At 42.8% G+C, this 16,547-nt stretch overlaps 2 protein-coding genes across 2 annotated transcripts; both read left to right on the forward strand.

Annotated features, from left to right (window-relative positions):
* On the forward strand, positions 1-6,782 carry ap1m2 (adaptor related protein complex 1 subunit mu 2). Its single transcript, XM_079999798.1, has 12 exons — positions 1-186; positions 1,847-2,003; positions 2,256-2,323; positions 2,430-2,560; positions 2,647-2,794; positions 3,249-3,375; positions 3,492-3,634; positions 5,459-5,530; positions 5,680-5,838; positions 5,927-6,052; positions 6,413-6,488; positions 6,602-6,782. Exons 1-12 carry the CDS (start codon positions 145-147, stop codon positions 6,625-6,627), a joined length of 1,275 nt encoding a protein of 424 aa, XP_079855924.1. The 5' UTR covers positions 1-144; the 3' UTR covers positions 6,628-6,782.
* An 806-nt stretch (positions 6,783-7,588) lies between these two features.
* Positions 7,589-9,918, forward strand: cdkn2d (cyclin-dependent kinase inhibitor 2D (p19, inhibits CDK4)). Its single transcript, XM_079999065.1, has 3 exons — positions 7,589-7,713; positions 7,946-8,095; positions 8,709-9,918. Exons 2-3 carry the CDS (start codon positions 7,955-7,957, stop codon positions 8,976-8,978), a joined length of 411 nt encoding a protein of 136 aa, XP_079855191.1. The 5' UTR covers positions 7,589-7,713; positions 7,946-7,954; the 3' UTR covers positions 8,979-9,918.
* Positions 9,919-16,547: the final 6,629 nt, after the last annotated feature.

Genomic DNA, 16,547 nt, shown 5'->3' on the forward strand with positions numbered 1-16,547 from the left:
ATGCCCCTCTTACAGCCTGCTAATTAATGGGGGAGGCGGTTTCCTAGAAAATTAAGTCTCGACAGGAGACATTTCGTTATTGTCTAGAGTTTTTTTTATCTTTTATCTGTTCGGTTTTTATTGGGGAGTTGTAATTCCAACACCATGTCCGCCTCGGCCGTGTTCGTGCTGGATTTGAAGGGAAAGGTAAGAGCCGTTCGGAAGCGCCGCGGACAGCGAGTCAAGGGGAAACTTACGATCTGCAGTGGTATCGAAGGCGAAAAAAAAGTGGATTTTCCATTCTCAGTTGAATTTGTAGGCGTCTGGTGTTAACTGTTGACGCGTTTCAGTGCAAGGTCGTTAAGTTTTAATGAGGTGTGTTGTTGCCACTTCCGGTACACAACGCAGGTACCTGTTGCTGCTGCCTGAAGGCTGTAAATAATATATGTTTACGTTATACTTTTATTTTTAGTGTTGATAAATTGTATATGTAAATGTACAATTCATGAACAGTAAAAATACAAGTATAACTTACAAATATATCATTCCAAGCAGCATATTGAAAAAGCAGCATATTGAAAAAATATAAATTACTCCCCCCCCCCCCCCCCCATATACGTTTTTCAGGCCGTTCGATTTAAAGACCAAAAAATGCTGCATGAGTCAAAAGTTATGTTGGTAGTGACATAAAATGTGAAGGAAACATGGTTTCAGGTAACCTATTTTTACCAGGGGGGTTAATATCATTTACAAGTCATTTTAAAGTCTCTTGGCAGTGTGCTGCAGCTGGAGCCCTGAGCTGTTAGACCTTCTGTTATGGGCCTGTCTATGATCCTATCGATGACCCGATCTGTGATCCTATCTGTGATCCTATCTGTGATCCTATCTGTGATCCTATCTGTGATCCTATCCGTGATCCTATCCGTGATCCTATCCGTGATCCTATCCGTGACCCTATCTGTGACCCTGTCTCAAAGGTCTGTAGCATTGTCCAGCCATGCAGTCCCATTCATTTTCATTTCCTGGCTGCGATGAACAACATACACTGTCAGTCCACGTAGAAGAGAGTACAAACAGCTTTCCCTCAACTGGGTTCTGTATGATCTCTGTCGTAACTGATGAAATAATGATGTTTAGTCATGTTTCTTGAAGGAACATTTTAGAGGATGCAACGACTATCAACAACTAAAGTCATATCACAAAGAAAAAGGATTGTATATAGACCTGGGGAAAAAAAAAAAGTTTAATTTGTGGATTGTTTTTCTTATGTTTCTAATATTGATGTAAATTCACACTGTTTAAGAATACGTAAACACAAAGAGCGCACACACACACACACACACAAACACACACACACACTATATATATATATATATAGGGCTGGGCAATATATTGTTATAATATCAATATCATAATAGGAGACCAGACATCGTCTGGAATTTTGGTTATCCCAATATCATGATATAGTTAAATGTTGTCTTTGAGGCTGCATTAATACATAAAATATCGTCACCTATATAAATTATTGATATTGAGATATTCATCAAAAGATATTGTAGTTGATAATTCGATTTTTCTTTCAATATCGCCCAGCCTTAAAATAGACATAATATGGCATTTTTTGTAGCGATTATTTTTGGTGTGGTTTCAAATTGGGACAATATGCAGCCAGTGGTGGTTTTAGGTTACTAAACTCCAGTAACTCCAGTTCTAAATTTAAAAAAAAATGAAAATAAAATTGTGCGATAACCCTGAAAGGTTTAGCGGAAATGTGTCGCTATGTCATACAAAATATAAATTCTCACTGTCCTAATCGCTATGGACTGTACTCTGCCGACTCCGCCGACACTCTGCTCTCCGTTCCCAGGTGCTGATTTGTCGCAACTACAAAGGCGATGTGGACATGGCGGAGATCGACCACTTCCTGCCTCTCCTGATGCAACAGGAAGAGGAGGGGCTGCTCAGCCCCGTGATGTCTCATGGCAACGTGCACTTCCTGTGGATCAAGCACAGCAACCTGTACCGTATCCTTGTGCCGGACTCCCCGATGTCAGGGGTTGAGAAATCAGAGTGTATGAAATAACAACTGGAGGGGGAAAATATCTTATAAAACCAATAGCAACATTGGAATTTCCCTCCTTTAAAAAATCCCCCAGATGAATTCAAAAGCCTTTTTATTGTATGTAACATTAAAAAAAAAAATAATAATAATAATGACATTTCAGTGCTATCCTCCATGACTGTGTGCGTTTGTTCTTGACCTGACCTGCGTACAGTGGTGGCCACAACAAATAAGAACTCCAACGCCTGCCTTGTCTACTCCTTTCTCTACAAACTGGTTGAGGTGACTCATTATTCATTCATCTGTAATGAATTAGGTGAGGGATTAAAAAGGATAAATGCATCCGCTTTTATAAATACCCCTGGCGTTTTTTCCCGGGGGACGGTAGGTCTTCACAGAGTACTTTAAGGAGCTGGAGGAGGAGAGCATCCAGGACAACTTTGTGGTGGTCTACGAGCTGCTGGATGAGCTGATGGATTTTGGCTTCCCCCAGACCACCGATGGCAAGATTCTACAGGAGTAGGTATTTTGTATGTAATGCGATGAGCTGTATTTTTCACAGTCCAATTCTGATTTTTCAAAATATGTAAATGTTGTTCCTCCAGATATATCACGCAGGAGGGAACCAAGCTGGAGGTGGCCAAGACAAAAGTGCCGACCACGGTGACCAACGCCGTGTCCTGGCGGTCGGAGGGCATCAAGTACAAGAAGAACGAGGTCTTCATCGACGTCATCGAGTCCATCAACGTGCTGGTGAGATGGATTCCATGTGTTTACCTGGAGACCTCTGTGTAACTAAAGTCAAACAATTAATGCAAACGTCGACTTAAGTGAAGCACCGGAAGGAGCGGGAGAACCAGTATTTCTGGCATTGTTACTAAAGTTTTCTAATCCCAGGGGATCGGGGCAATTGGTTCACTATTCAGAATAAGAATCTGTTAAGTGGACCAAGTACATTTGCATAGACAAGCAATTTGTCTTGGTAATAGTCGGTACATTGTAGTGCAAACAGACAAGTAACATAGAAAAACAATGCTTAAGCATCTAAAAAAAAAAAAAAACAGGCTATGAGCGGGACTAAGTGGCGGTAAGGATGCAAGTATTTGGTTGGATATTTCTGTCCATGATCAAAAACAATATATATACAGTACACACCCAACAGTATGGACGGGGCAAATTAGTCTAATTCTGTGCTGCTTCCTATCAGGTGAATGCCAACGGCAGCGTGATGAGCAGTGACATCGTGGGCAGCATCAAACTCAAGACCATGCTGTCTGGCATGCCCGAGCTGCGACTCGGCCTCAACGACCGAGTGCTCTTCGCCCTCACCGGACGTACGGACGCACGGATGCTGTTATTATTGCCTTAATCTTTTTTTTTTTATTTTATTTTTTTATTGAAGGAACACCATTGACTCTCTTGGCAATTTTTTTTTTTTTTTTGTGTTCAGGGGACAAGGGGAAGACGGTGACGATGGAGGACGTGAAGTTCCACCAGTGCGTGCGCCTCTCGCGCTTCGAGATCGACCGCACCATCTCCTTCATCCCTCCAGATGGGGAGTCCGAGCTCATGTCCTACCGCATCAACACTCAGGTATACAAGTCTGGTTTCCGCCTCAATAATATACGCTGACGCTCTCCCAGTAATGACAGACAATGATAATGCATTAAGATAGATTTGTATTTATTAAATATGAATATAATCATTCTTTTTACATAGACAAATAGAAGCTGATGTCTTGGCTAAGGTTAAAGTCCTTCAAAGTAGGGCTGAACGTTTAGACAAATTCAAACCGACTTCCAGTGCTTAATTTGTAAATCAGGAGCTGCCGGAACACAGAGAGGTTGCCGATCCGGTGGGTCACGGAAGGCACAAAGGGGGAGGCTTAAGCTGCCGTGCGTGAGGCGGCACGGGAAACACAGGGCTTTTTTTGTGTCGGTCAATTAGGAAACGTAAAAAATAATAGGGCTGCCCCCCTGAAACTCAACAAGTCGGAGTCGGAGGGTTAGGGTTAGGGTTATTGAGGTTTTTGGGTTTTTTTTCTTTGTCAGTGTGCAGTACAATAACAGGTAAAAACAGATAGATGTTTACAAAAATGCACAGGGATAACTTTTGACTGACAAAATTCAGAGTCGGGTACAGCCCTAAAAAATAATCATCTAAAAAGGCACTATTTCTATTTGTTTTATGTGGACAAACGGGGACCACGGAGCTCGCAGCTCGAGCCACAGCTTTGCAGCTAGTGCGGAGGTGCCGAATCCTATCAAATAGGTGCCGGTCCCGGAACATGTTCCAGAATAGAACACAATTTTCAAATCGCATAGGCTGCAATTTAAAAACAAAAACAAAAAAAAAAACAAAACTAAATATATAGTGGGTTTTTTTTTCATGAGTTTCACAAGTTGCAGATCTTTAAAGTGTTATTTTAAATTAAATAAAACAATTCTAAAAGAGTACTTCAATAAATTCTGTCTGAGACATTGTCTGCAATATCCAAAACAGAATTTTCCCATTAGACACATCAACCTATGAAGGCTTTGAGAGAGAGCGCATCTCGAGAGATCTGTTTCCTGGAAGCGATCAATGATCTGTTAACTGAGTACCCAATGACTGATCACCTGGTTTCCACTGGCAATTTTTCTTTTATTAATTATTCATATTTATTTATATTATTACCGTATATAAGTCATAACCTGGAGTCAAAACCTATCACCGGACCAACCACCGTGTCCAAATCCTCCATCAGCTTTGATGTAACAAGCAACACAACAGCCTCCATGCAAGTAATAAATAGAAAAACAACTTTTATATCAATCCACGGTTTTTGTTTAAGCCATTTAACTTATTTTAATTGCAATATTCGAGAGAACATGAGAGAACATGGCATCTACCGCAGTGCATAAAACATGGTAATAATAATATGGTTATGGTAATGATAATAAATTGCAATTACTGCATACATCATGATTTTCATTCCTTTATAAGATATAACTAGTAGCCTTATTTTAAAATCAATAATTGTTTGATGGAGGAAAGGGACGTTTCAGAAATTTGGAAATAGAAATACAGAAATATTATTTTGTTAATGTGGCTCCTGAGCTGGGAAAGGTTAAGTACTACTGCTACATAATTATGTATTGTTTGTGTTTATTGAAGAATACAGAAGATAAGGAACTTAAAAAAAATTGCAGACTGAAACGCAATAGCAATATTGGTCTGAAAAAAATCACAATTCGATTATTTTCTCGAAACCTTCAGCACTAATTCAAAGTACCATTTCCGTTCATTGTACTTAAACAGCAGTGATTGAAAGCGCTTTAAATATTGTCTATCGGTGTCGATAACATAGTCACCGGTTCATTGTCTTGTCTTGATTATGATGCACTCTTGATAACCGCAGCGTGTTTGTTTTCTCAGGTGAAGCCTCTGATATGGATCGAATCCGTCATAGAGAAGTTCTCTCACAGCCGAGTGGAAATCATGGTCAAGGTGCTGACTCACTCGTATTCATAAGGAGAATAATGAGGTCTATTGCCATTTCCAAGCATGATACCAGACCTCTTAACCTTCTCATAGACTTTCACTCACTGACTTAATTAATGAATGTGTTATTTTTCTTCATTTTTATCATACTGTAGGCTAAGGGGCAATTCAAAAAACAGTCTGTAGCGAATAATGTGGAGGTGAGGGTTCCTGTTCCCAGCGATGCAGACTCGCCCAAGTTCAAAACCAGCACGGGCCACGCGAAATACGTCCCAGAGAAAAACCTGGTGGTGTGGACCATCAAGTCCTTTCCAGTAAGAAGTTAGAATGTTGCCTGTGCTGATGTATATTTTACACTCGGTACTATTCCAGTCAGTTTATTGATTTCATCCGTCCGCCCAGGGGGGTAAAGAGTTTCTGATGAGGGCTCACTTCGGCCTTCCCAGCGTGGAGAACGATGAGATGGAGGGCAGGCCTCCCATCACCGTCAACTTTGAGATACCATATTTCACAGTCTCAGGAATACAGGTCTACACACAATCTACAATCTACGCACATAAGTTTGGTGTTGTGTTGAGCTGTGTGTGTGTGTGTGTGTGTGTGTGTGTGTGTGTGTGTGTGTGTGTGTGTGTGTGTGTGTGTGTGTGTGTGTTGGTGTCGGTGTCGAAGTCTGTCAAAGGAATATAACTTACGCTTAATTTAGTTAATGGAAATGTTATCTCTATATGTATTGTGCTCTAACCGCTGTCTTATTAAAGCCTTTCTGTGCATCCTGCCTTTACTTTTACCTCCTAAATAGCTCATCAAGACATATCAACAGGAGGACTTTTACACACAGTCTGTTAAACTTGTCTGGACTATTTTTCCTTTGACCTTTCCTGTTTCCAGGTGCGATATATGAAGATCATCGAAAAGAGTGGTTACCAGGCTCTACCGTGGGTCCGCTACATCACACAGAGTGGGGGTATGCTCCATTTAAACTCTACATCATTATATGAAACATTTTTTCACTTATAAAAAAAGGAGTAAAGGATTGTATAAGCACTAAAAACTTGACTCTTCTCTCATTTTCTCTAGATTACCAGCTGAGGACAAACACTTAACATGCAAAGCTTGTTCCTCTCACCAGGGCTTCCAGGTGCCCACAGAGCGGCCGCTTCAATTGCACTACTACAGAATGTCGTGGAATTTCATTTTTAATGCGAGCGATTCTAATATCAACACTTAATTAAATCACATGAAGATTGATTTTTTTTTTTTTTTTTAACGGTTTGAATGTTTGACATGCAAATTATCAAAATGTGTATTAAATTGTGTCCTTTAAAAACAGTTTTTGGTGGCCAATCTGCCTTTGTTTGACAAGCATTTTACAGCTAACTTGTTTCTTGGTTTATATGTTTAAAAATTGAGGTGATAGAGAGATCGATCGATCGATCCTTTATTGCAGTGAAATTGATATTGAAAATGAATCGAATTTGCAGTGTCACAGAAGCACACGTCAAAACAAGCGGGTAAGTCATAAAAATGGCCCTATGCAAACGTTTAAAAGTTTAAAAACCCAAAAAGAAATCATCAGCCAGCAAAGCTCTTGATCAGCAATTCAAAATTGTATTACGTATGTTATTTGTTACACATTATTTATTCACTTACTCGCTTTTTTTTTTTTGGAACAGTGGTGCCCTTTCGTTAAAGAGAGGGGGGGGGGGGGATACATTCTGCAATGCGACGATCGCAGAAAAAGAAAAAGGAAACAGGAGGCCGCCCTTCCCTTCCCACACCTGCTTCTGGGGACTTGCTGTCAGGGGTCAAAAATAGAATTAACTCCCCTTTGAAGACGCCAACGTATGCGAATCGCCCGCTTCGTGCGCTCGGCGCCGCCATTGGTCCGCCGTTACTGTTGCCACAGAGACGGCGGCGTAGGCGTATTGGCTCCGCCCATTTCACCCTCTACGTCGGGGCAGCGCTGGCGAGAGCCGCTGTGATTGGCCGACGCGCTGCACTCGGCCGTGTTTGTAAATGAGTCTCTGGGGGGGGGCGGCGGGGGGCGAAGGCGGCAGCGCGCATGTCCACTCCCCTGAAGTTGACAAACACTCTGTGCGGTCGGTTTGGTTTAAAAAGTACCGGCCCCGCGCGGACGAGAGGACCACGCAGGACGCGCCACTGTCCGGATCTTTCCCGAAGCGACCGAGGTACGGGACCGAGCGGCGATGCGATGTCGCTTGTTTGTAGTTGCCCTTTTTCGCGCTAGCGTTCGTTAGCCCCGGCGGCTAATGCCTCGGTATAACCGACGCGTCCAGGCAGGAGTTGGGGTTAAGGGGGACCGACTCCCCTTTCGTTGTAACAGGAGAACGGGGTGAAAAAATAGAAGCGAATCGTCTCGGTCGCGGTCGTACACTAACTGTGTTGTTTGAAAATAACCAGATCACCAGCATGGTGCTGAGCCAGATGGACGCGGGCAGAGCCCTGACCTCGGCGGCGGCCAGAGGAGATTCGAGCGAGGTCCGGAGGATCCTGGAGGAATGCAGGGTGCATCCCGACAAAGTCAATGAATTCGGCAAGACGGCTCTACAGGTATCCATCCGATCCTTTTTTCATATATATATATATATAATTCGATATATATATAATTCGATTAAAGAAAAGCCCATTTGACGAGATGCAATATTGTAATAGTAGCCACACACCGGTGTGTGTGTGTGTGTGTGTGTGTGTGTGTGTGTGTGTGTGTGTGTGTGTGTGGATACAATTTACGTTTGTGTACTGCCCCATTTTTAAAAATCTTTTGAATATTGTTTTGTTTATTGCTATCTATCTAGTCTAGCTGTATTCCTGCCACATACATGTACATTGATTCATCCACGGTAAATATTGAATATTTCAAGATGGATTTATTTATCATTACCATCATGCACACGTTGTAAATACTATTTATTTTTTCTTTATTACAGATCTTATACCATGTCTATGTAGAAATCTTTCTGAAATTTTACTTATTTTTTTATTTTACATTTTACTGTATGTTCTGTCTGAATCGAGTCACTGACAACCTGAGTCTACTTGGATAGCATAGTTACAGTGAAATTGATTAAACTTTATATATTTGATCCTTCATGAGAGAGCTTGAGAGTCTTGAATTGAATGGATGTCAACATAAATGTTGACTCTCCTATTTATTGTTCCCAAGGTGATGATGATGGGGAACCCCACGGTTGCCACTTTGTTGTTGGAGCACGGAGCCGACCCAAACATCCAGGACAGCCAGGGCATAACGCCCTTACATGACGCCGCCCGCACAGGCTTCCTCGAAACCCTGCAGGTACTGGTGGAGTACGGAGCCTCGGTCAACATCCCTGACCAGAACGGCTCTCTGCCCATCCACGTGGCCATCCGGGAGGGCCACCACGAGGTGGTGGAGTTCTTGGCACCGCGGTCCAACTTGAAATGCGGGTGGTAGTAGAGGAACCCCCCTCTCTTTAAAGCCTGGTGACTTGAATTAACTGCTGTGTAAAGGATTGGCGTTTGATTTACTTTTTCAATCGTTCAGTAGCTCAAGGTTGATGTTTAATACTGAACGCGTTGTTGATGGCCGAGTTTCGGTGAGTGGGTGGGTGGGCCCGCGGACACCTCTTTTGCACAGTGCAATTTAAGCACGTTTATATGTAGCTCTTTTTCCCTATGAACCGGGAGTGCACATTTGTCGACAAATTATTTCATTAGTGTTTTTTGGAAATGTTTGAATTTATAATATTTTATATGCGAGTAAGAACTGTTTAATTGTGTGTTGCTGTTGTTGTTTCTGTTGTTTTTTAATGTTCATGAAACTTGACATGGTGCACCCTCATTACTTTACATAGTTGTGTTTTTCTTGATGTACCTAGATATACTTAGATTTGGATTTTACTCTATTTATTTATTGAAATTCCTATGATTTTGTAAAAATATACATTTATTGGGAATTGTTAACTTGTGAAATGTTATTTATGAAAAAAATACCTTTTAAAACAATGAAATTATTCACCTTTTATATCGGAGGACAGAAGTACAAAATAAAATGTTTACTTCATGTAGAATCCGTCTGTGATTTAGAGAAGGTTTTTTTTTTTTTTTTTTTTATTGTCAGGTTTTCTATTCTTAAGGAGGAAAAAAATTGGTAACTCTTGTAACGTTGGTTTGACAGGCTAGCCTCACATTTAGATAGAACCACTGAATAATAACAATAAAAAAATGCTTTTATATCAACTGATAGTACTTGAACAACAAATATGGGAAGGATTGGACACATGCAAATGCCTTGTTGCATTGATATGTGTCCACAAGGGGTCACCACACTACAGACGATGTGTGTATTCAGTGCATTCTAAATTGAAACTGATCAATTAAATAAATGAATTTAAAAAAAACAACCTTTTGTGCTCCCTTGGGTCCACAAAGCCTCACCTGTACAGTCTGGGGTAGTGTTGGTTAATGTGTCTGATTAACAGCGGCCCCTAATAAATATCAACTGTGAACTACAATGTACTATACGACTAACTATACTGTAAACTACAGGTACACACAATCCCAAAACACCAGGGATTGGAGCCACGTCAAGGTGATCCAACAAGCGCCTTCATAATGACTCCCCAGAGGAATGCCGTGTGTTTGGTAAGGTCTGGATTGGATATCTGGATTGACGTGGGATGAAAGAACCGTGTCTCATTAGGCTTTTGGTTGTGAACGGCGGTACACTTTGCACGTGTTGTTGTTGCTCGGGATTCCACTGCTGCATAACGGCCGTTTTGTTCTGCTTCACTTAGCGAGACCCGGGGACAAAGCTAACCATACCAGGCCCAAAATAATTCGTTGCCCACTGTATTCCTTCACTGACTGTGTCTCTGAAGCACAGACATCTGAAAGTATAGTATTTGGGCTGCTGATATGAACCAAAATTGTGCTCAAGATTTGATCCCATATTTGGCTACAGAATAATTACATTGAATAAATAATATCATTGAAAGAAACTTCACAGGATGTATTTACTCTCCTATTTCTTTTGGGAATGCCTAGCTTACTATTTCACTTATTCCTCCCTGAAGCTGCAAAGTACCACTTTCTGAACCAATCAATACACAGGAAGTCACACATGAGGGGCGGTTGGGGCTGGGCTCCTCCTGAAGTCTGCTACCATCTCTACAGTTTTCAGAGGGTTCAGCTCCAAGTTGTTCTGACTGCACCAGGAGGCCAGGTGGTCAGCTTATTTCTGTAGGCAGTTCCATCCCCATAGGAGATCAATCCGATGAGGCTTGTGTCAACCGCAAACTTCAGGAGTTTGACAGATGGGTGTCTAGAGGTGGAGCTGTTGGTGTAGCGGCGGAAGAGTAGAGAAGAGAGCACACAGCTTTGTGGCGCTCCAGTGCTGATGGTCTGGGGCTCAGAGACAAGATGTTCCAGCCGCACATGCTGTTTCCTGTCTGTCAGGAAGTCAGTGGGTCCTAGCGTGGGCGCCGGGTAAGTAAGAGGATGAAGTGGAGTCCAATGTTGACTACAGACCGGTTGGCTCTGTAGGTGAACTGCAGTGGTTCAAGGAGGGGGTTGGGGATGCCCTTGAGGTGGGTCAGCATGAGGCGCTCAAAGGTCTTCATAACCACAGAGATCAGGTCGACTGGTAATTAGAACTGGCATTAAAACATTGTTTATTTATATCACAAATATTTTCTTTCTGCAAAAATATATTCTATTAAATAATTATCAAATTCTCTCAAGGCTTCTTTAAAGGGACCATAAACACTTATACTGTATGCCACGTTTGTCATTTTACTGAAGCTTAGTTACTGAAGCTTAATTAGTTTTTCCAACAAATTACAATATTTTGTAATAATGCTCCACCCAGTGAAGATTCTCCAAATGATCTACTTCTCTAAAGGCTTCTTTAAAGGGACCATAAACATTTGGCAAATTAAATACATTTCTTTTTGCCATTCAATGAAATTTACAACGGATTAGTGTAATGCACCAGGAGCGCACTACGGACAAGGGGAGCGGAATCAGTGGCCATCAAACAGATCAGCTGTCAATGATCTCCGACAGCTCCTGCAGCAAGTTGTTTTTTCTCCCGTGCCGGGGTCCACATCTACCTCCAGTGTGTCATCCATAAACTCGTTCCATCAGCTCATCATAGTGAACCACGGCTGAGGTTGTGGTGCTGGAGGATGTCGATGCACGCAGTGCGGCCAAGGCGCGCCCCAGTGACTTGGGCGAATAGGAGTATTCACCATGGAGCTTTGGAGGACAGGGAGGCCTCTCTGGATGCTGTAGTGGTGGTAGACGGTGTTTGGAGGAGACTGGTAGAGTTGCAGGGCTCCCTGCAACCCTATGTCTCTCTGTTTGCGGGGTGGCTCCTGCAGTAGCTCATTTGACACTGTGGAGGCGCTCTCCAAAGGTTTCTCCCTGCGGATCTCTGCAAGGGTCTTCACCCGCACCTCAACCTGCGGAAAGCCCTTGGCCAGGTGCGACAGTGGCCTTGCCTGTGGCTTTCTCACATGTCTTGTTGGTCTTCTTGTGACTGGGCTGCTTCTCATGCTCCTTTTCCACACGCTTCCCTTTCTTGGCGTAGAAGATCTCAGAGAAAGCCTTCACCTGGACAATGGAGCAGACTGTAAGGGAACTATTTGTGCTCCTGGGGGCTTTGGATGAGGCGATTGGATGAGCCAGGGTGGAAAGACTATCTTCATTCTTCTTTTTAAGTCTCCGGGGTCTTGATGTGAATCTGCTTTGGAGGCTTCTTCGACTCTGCATTTGTCTCTGCTACTGGCAAAGCTCTTTGAGAGGGACTCACAGGCCCGAGTCTTTCTCGAACAGCCTTCAGACCTTCCTCATCCTCAGCTCTACCCTGACGCTCGGCCAGACTGTCCTTGAGCAGTGGCAGCCCTGCGGTCACTCTCTTTCTGGGCCGTTTGATGACACTGCTTTTGGGTCTCTTGACACCTTCGGGGAGAGATGGGCCATGTTTGGGCTGGAGGCAAGCTGGGTGGAGCCAAGCTTGGATGTTCTCCTTCTCTTTGTTGTTCTTCAGCAGGTAGGTCCAGTGAGGTCTGCACTCAGCGCATGATGGCTCATCTTAAGGGCTTTCCTCTGTCGGATCTCCTCCGGGGTGCACATGCAAGAGCACTGAGTTTTTGGGTTGGGGCATCCTGCCTCCTTCCTGGGAGAGGTCAGCCTGGTTCCATCTGATTCCTGGTTCCATCTTCATCCACTTTAGCCTCCTCTCTCTCTCTCTTCTTACGAATGGTTATCATTGTCCTCATCATTGTCGACTGAGTTGATCGCCACTTGTGGGTGTGTGACGCTTGGTACACTCTCCTGAGTTTCTGCCTGGACCCATCTGAGTTGGGGTTGGCTGCTGTGGGGAGAAGAGCGGGTGGAGAGACTGCTTTCTCCTGTGGGGGATTCTGTCTTGGTAAGACCTTTATTGGGTGTGAGGTAGACTCTCTGAGTGAAGCATGGTTTTAATGTTGGGTTGTTTGACAGCCTCTGGGCTGTTTTCCCAGTAACAAGTAACGCCCTTCTTTCCAGAGACTGCAGACATCGCGGCCTCACAGTGTCTAAATGAGCAACTATCTCCCTTGGTCGGAGAGGTTGGTTCTGCTCGCCCATTTCGCCTTCGCCAACAGGAAACTCTGTGAGGTAGTTGAGAAGATCTCTCCTTTACTGGGCTCACTTCTTGGCGGGGTTGGGTGTCATCCTCATGTTATGGTGTCCTGAACAATGTGCCATCATAAATGACGTTCTGCAAGCAAGTTCCTCTGAAGTGGAGCTGAGGGGGAATTTAATTATATACTGTCCTAAAAAGACATATGTTGCCATGACAACCGCTTTGTGATGTCATAAAGAGTATGCCAGGAGCTGCCGTTGGTCACACACGCACGCATGCGCACAAACGCGCACACGCAGGACAGAGCGTTATGCAACATTACAATTCCTGTTTTGTTTTTTTTAAATACACAGGTTTGGTAGGATATTATTACTCGGGCAAGACAAGGAGGGAAAATATACAACAGTGAGTTTAGAGATTTTTTTAACGGCGAGTGAGTTTAGTGGCGATTTTTTTCCATGAAGAATGTAATAATTAATGTGTATTGTAATAATACATTTAAAAATTGCACACTATATGCATTATATGTTAATAATATGCCATTGTTTGTAACAAATAATCTCTTGAACTTCTTTTTCGTCATCTGGCTGAACTGTGCAACGTCAAAAAGCGCTTTTTTAGTAAACATTTGCAGGGGCGGGGTCACAGGGACGCTGGCCTTGTTGGAAATCCGATTGGCTCACTTCGCGCCCCTCCCTTGTCACTCACCGAGCCCAAGCTTTTGATTGGCCAACGATTTAAAACGCCGTTGACGTCAAACTAAGTGCGTTTGAATCATATCTCAACGTCTCCCTCTGGTGAGATAATGGCTGTTGAACACGATACCGTACATGGAAAAGGGTGTCCCCCGGTAGACACAGTGCCCTAAATGCAATGAACCTATGTTGACGAAGCCGCAGGGAGAAATGTGTATAAGAAAATATATAATGAGTTTTACTTGTTTGACGTAAACGTTATATTATACCAATTATAATATACACGAATTACACACGTTCAAAATAACTTCATTTATTATTATTATTATTATTATTAGTAGTAGTAGTAGTAGTAGTAGTATTAGTATTATTATTTCGACACTATTTCTTAAATACGAGGTTGATACTTTAACTTACTCATGACCCCCACCACTATAACATAATTCAGCCAGTAATGACACAAAAGAAAACCAGTAAAACCTTGAGGAAAAACCCGACCCTACTTTTCAAGAGCGTGCGTTACGTTCTGCTTCAAAACACTGGAGCGCGTTTCCTGCGTCACATCACATGACATTATGAACCACTAGAGGGCGCTTCATGCAGTACATAATATTATGAACCACTAGAGGGCGCTTCAGGCAGTATATTCGGTTCTGTTAATGTATTTTTAATTGTACTTTTAGTTTTCTCAGATAATAATTGTCCGACGCCTGTTCACTATCCATAGCTAAATAATTGGTTTTGTTAATTGTTTAGGGTCCACCCTAACATTTAAAAAAGCTTTAACACAATTGCAAAAGAGATCAGTAAACTTCACACAGACTACATGCAAACCCCCCTGGGTAAACACAGTCACGCTCCACCTCAAATCTGGGGTAAGAGAGCGGATGTTGTTGTTTTATTGTTGTTGTTGTTGTTGTTGTTTTTTTCTTTTTTTTTCCCCACAGACAGTATCACAAAATGTGCTTACAGAAAACAAACGAGGCCCCGCAGAAATCGCCAACCGTCGACCAGACCAGGCGGTGCTGACATTACTGCCTGAAGGACAAACAAGGGAAGTCATGAGAAGAAGAATAACATTCCATGAGATAGAAAATGTAACGTTGACCTGGGGTTTTGCGATACGCCAGCGGTGATGATGTCAACAATTTGTAGTGATCACATCGAGGGCGGGTGATTTTTTTTCTTCTCCCTCCTATAATTAATACAATTATTTAAAGGCTATGCCCTTTTACTTCAGGAGCTACCCACAGAGTGGACCAGTTTCACCCATACATAGAGTGCATAGCATGCAGCCTCAACTTTTATAAATGAACCCTCATCTCCAATCATTACGGCTTGACTAAAGACTAAAGGTCACTGCAGGTGTCATAAAACTTGATTCGTCGTAAAACGATTCACATTTTATATTGTCATTCCTTGAATTATGGGATTTTTATTTTTTCATTTTTTGCGATGACACCAGCCAGCACCCTGCGTGTGCTATCAGTTAAGGCTGTGGTTTTAATCACGCTGGCTCAAATGCATCTGACCTTGTAATGTTTGTAGGACACATCCTCACTGCGAGGAATGGAAATGATTACCAGGGTGGAATGAAGGGGCGCGTACAAATCTCACTCCCGTGGAGTTTGGAAATTTCCACTGGGGCCTCACCCCTATCTCCTCCTCCTCTCTCTCGCTCTCTGTCTCTCCTGCTCTCTCTCCCTTCTTCCCTTGAGCGCATTATTCTTCGTCAGTCCAGCATAATTCGAGATTGGGATTAAAACTGCAGCGGTGGATGTGTGTAGCAGGGTGGGGGCTGGGCCCGGGGCGGCTGTTACTGAGGTATGTCCCCGTACGTGCGATCACCCGCCACGGCCATACAGGCCAGGACACGACCGTGAGCCGAGAAGGAAAGAGGGAGGAGACACCCAGGGATGGTAGAGTGAGAGGAAAGCGAGAGTGAGCCCAGTGTGAAAAATGTAAATAAAAGAGAATAACAATTAACACAGAAGTCGAAGTATATCTACCAACAAGCGCTCATGCTGGAGTTAAGTGCTATGACTAATTACACTGACACCCAATTTGTCCCCATAAGTTATCATTCAAGTTGCTTTCAATGTCCAGTGTAATAATCAATATCTGGTACCACCGTGTGTTGTACACAAGGCGCTCAGGTAATTTGCGTCAGTACAGTGTGGGGAGACATCCTTCAACTCCCGCAGATAAGAGCTTCGGTTTTACAGGCCCCCGTGCTCTCAAATGACCTCAGGATTCATTTTTTTTTTTTAATTATTATTATTATTGTAGATATTTGTATCGGTCACAATGACGACAATCAGATTGACGGACAGCATTCATTTTACAGAAAATGGTGAACAGTGCTGACAGGGTAGTAGCAAAAACAAAAGGATTGAGGGAACGGTGTGTTGTGTCGAAAAGTAAAAAAAAAAAAAAATGCGTGACTCACCGGTCATCACTGGTCATCACCGGTCAGCATCACACTCACCCAAAAGGCATTTAGACAAAGAAGAGCTTTTCCCCTTTGGCTTTTGCTCTTTTGTTGCCCACTATTCCTGTGTTTACACTGAGTAGCATTTTCATTTTAGTAAATCTTTCCACTGATGCTTATGATGGTGCATACATTTGAGTTTCCCTTATTATCATCAAGTTCAATAATGTTAAGTTCTCAGCAGCACAGGGTGTGGTTTATATTTCA

This window comes from Zeus faber, assembly GCF_960531495.2.
Source record: "Zeus faber genome assembly, chromosome: 4".
In the NCBI taxonomy this organism is placed as follows: Eukaryota; Metazoa; Chordata; class Actinopteri; order Zeiformes; family Zeidae; genus Zeus; species Zeus faber.

What these genes read in the sequence shown, in the direction of transcription:
- ap1m2 (XM_079999798.1), top strand. Translation starts at nt 145, where the DNA reads ATGTCCGCCTCGGCCGTGTTCGTGCTGGATTTGAAGGGAAAG. An exon ending in GGACCATCAAGTCCTTTCCA is followed by an intron (nt 5,839 to 5,926) that starts GTAAGAAGTTAG and finishes CCGTCCGCCCAG; the next exon opens with GGGGGTAAAGAGTTTCTGAT. An exon ending in CTACATCACACAGAGTGGGG is followed by an intron (nt 6,489 to 6,601) that starts GTATGCTCCATT and finishes CATTTTCTCTAG; the next exon opens with ATTACCAGCTGAGGACAAAC.
- cdkn2d (XM_079999065.1), top strand. Translation starts at nt 7,955, where the DNA reads ATGGTGCTGAGCCAGATGGACGCGGGCAGAGCCCTGACCTCGGCGGCG. An exon ending in TCGGCAAGACGGCTCTACAG is followed by an intron (nt 8,096 to 8,708) that starts GTATCCATCCGA and finishes ATTGTTCCCAAG; the next exon opens with GTGATGATGATGGGGAACCC.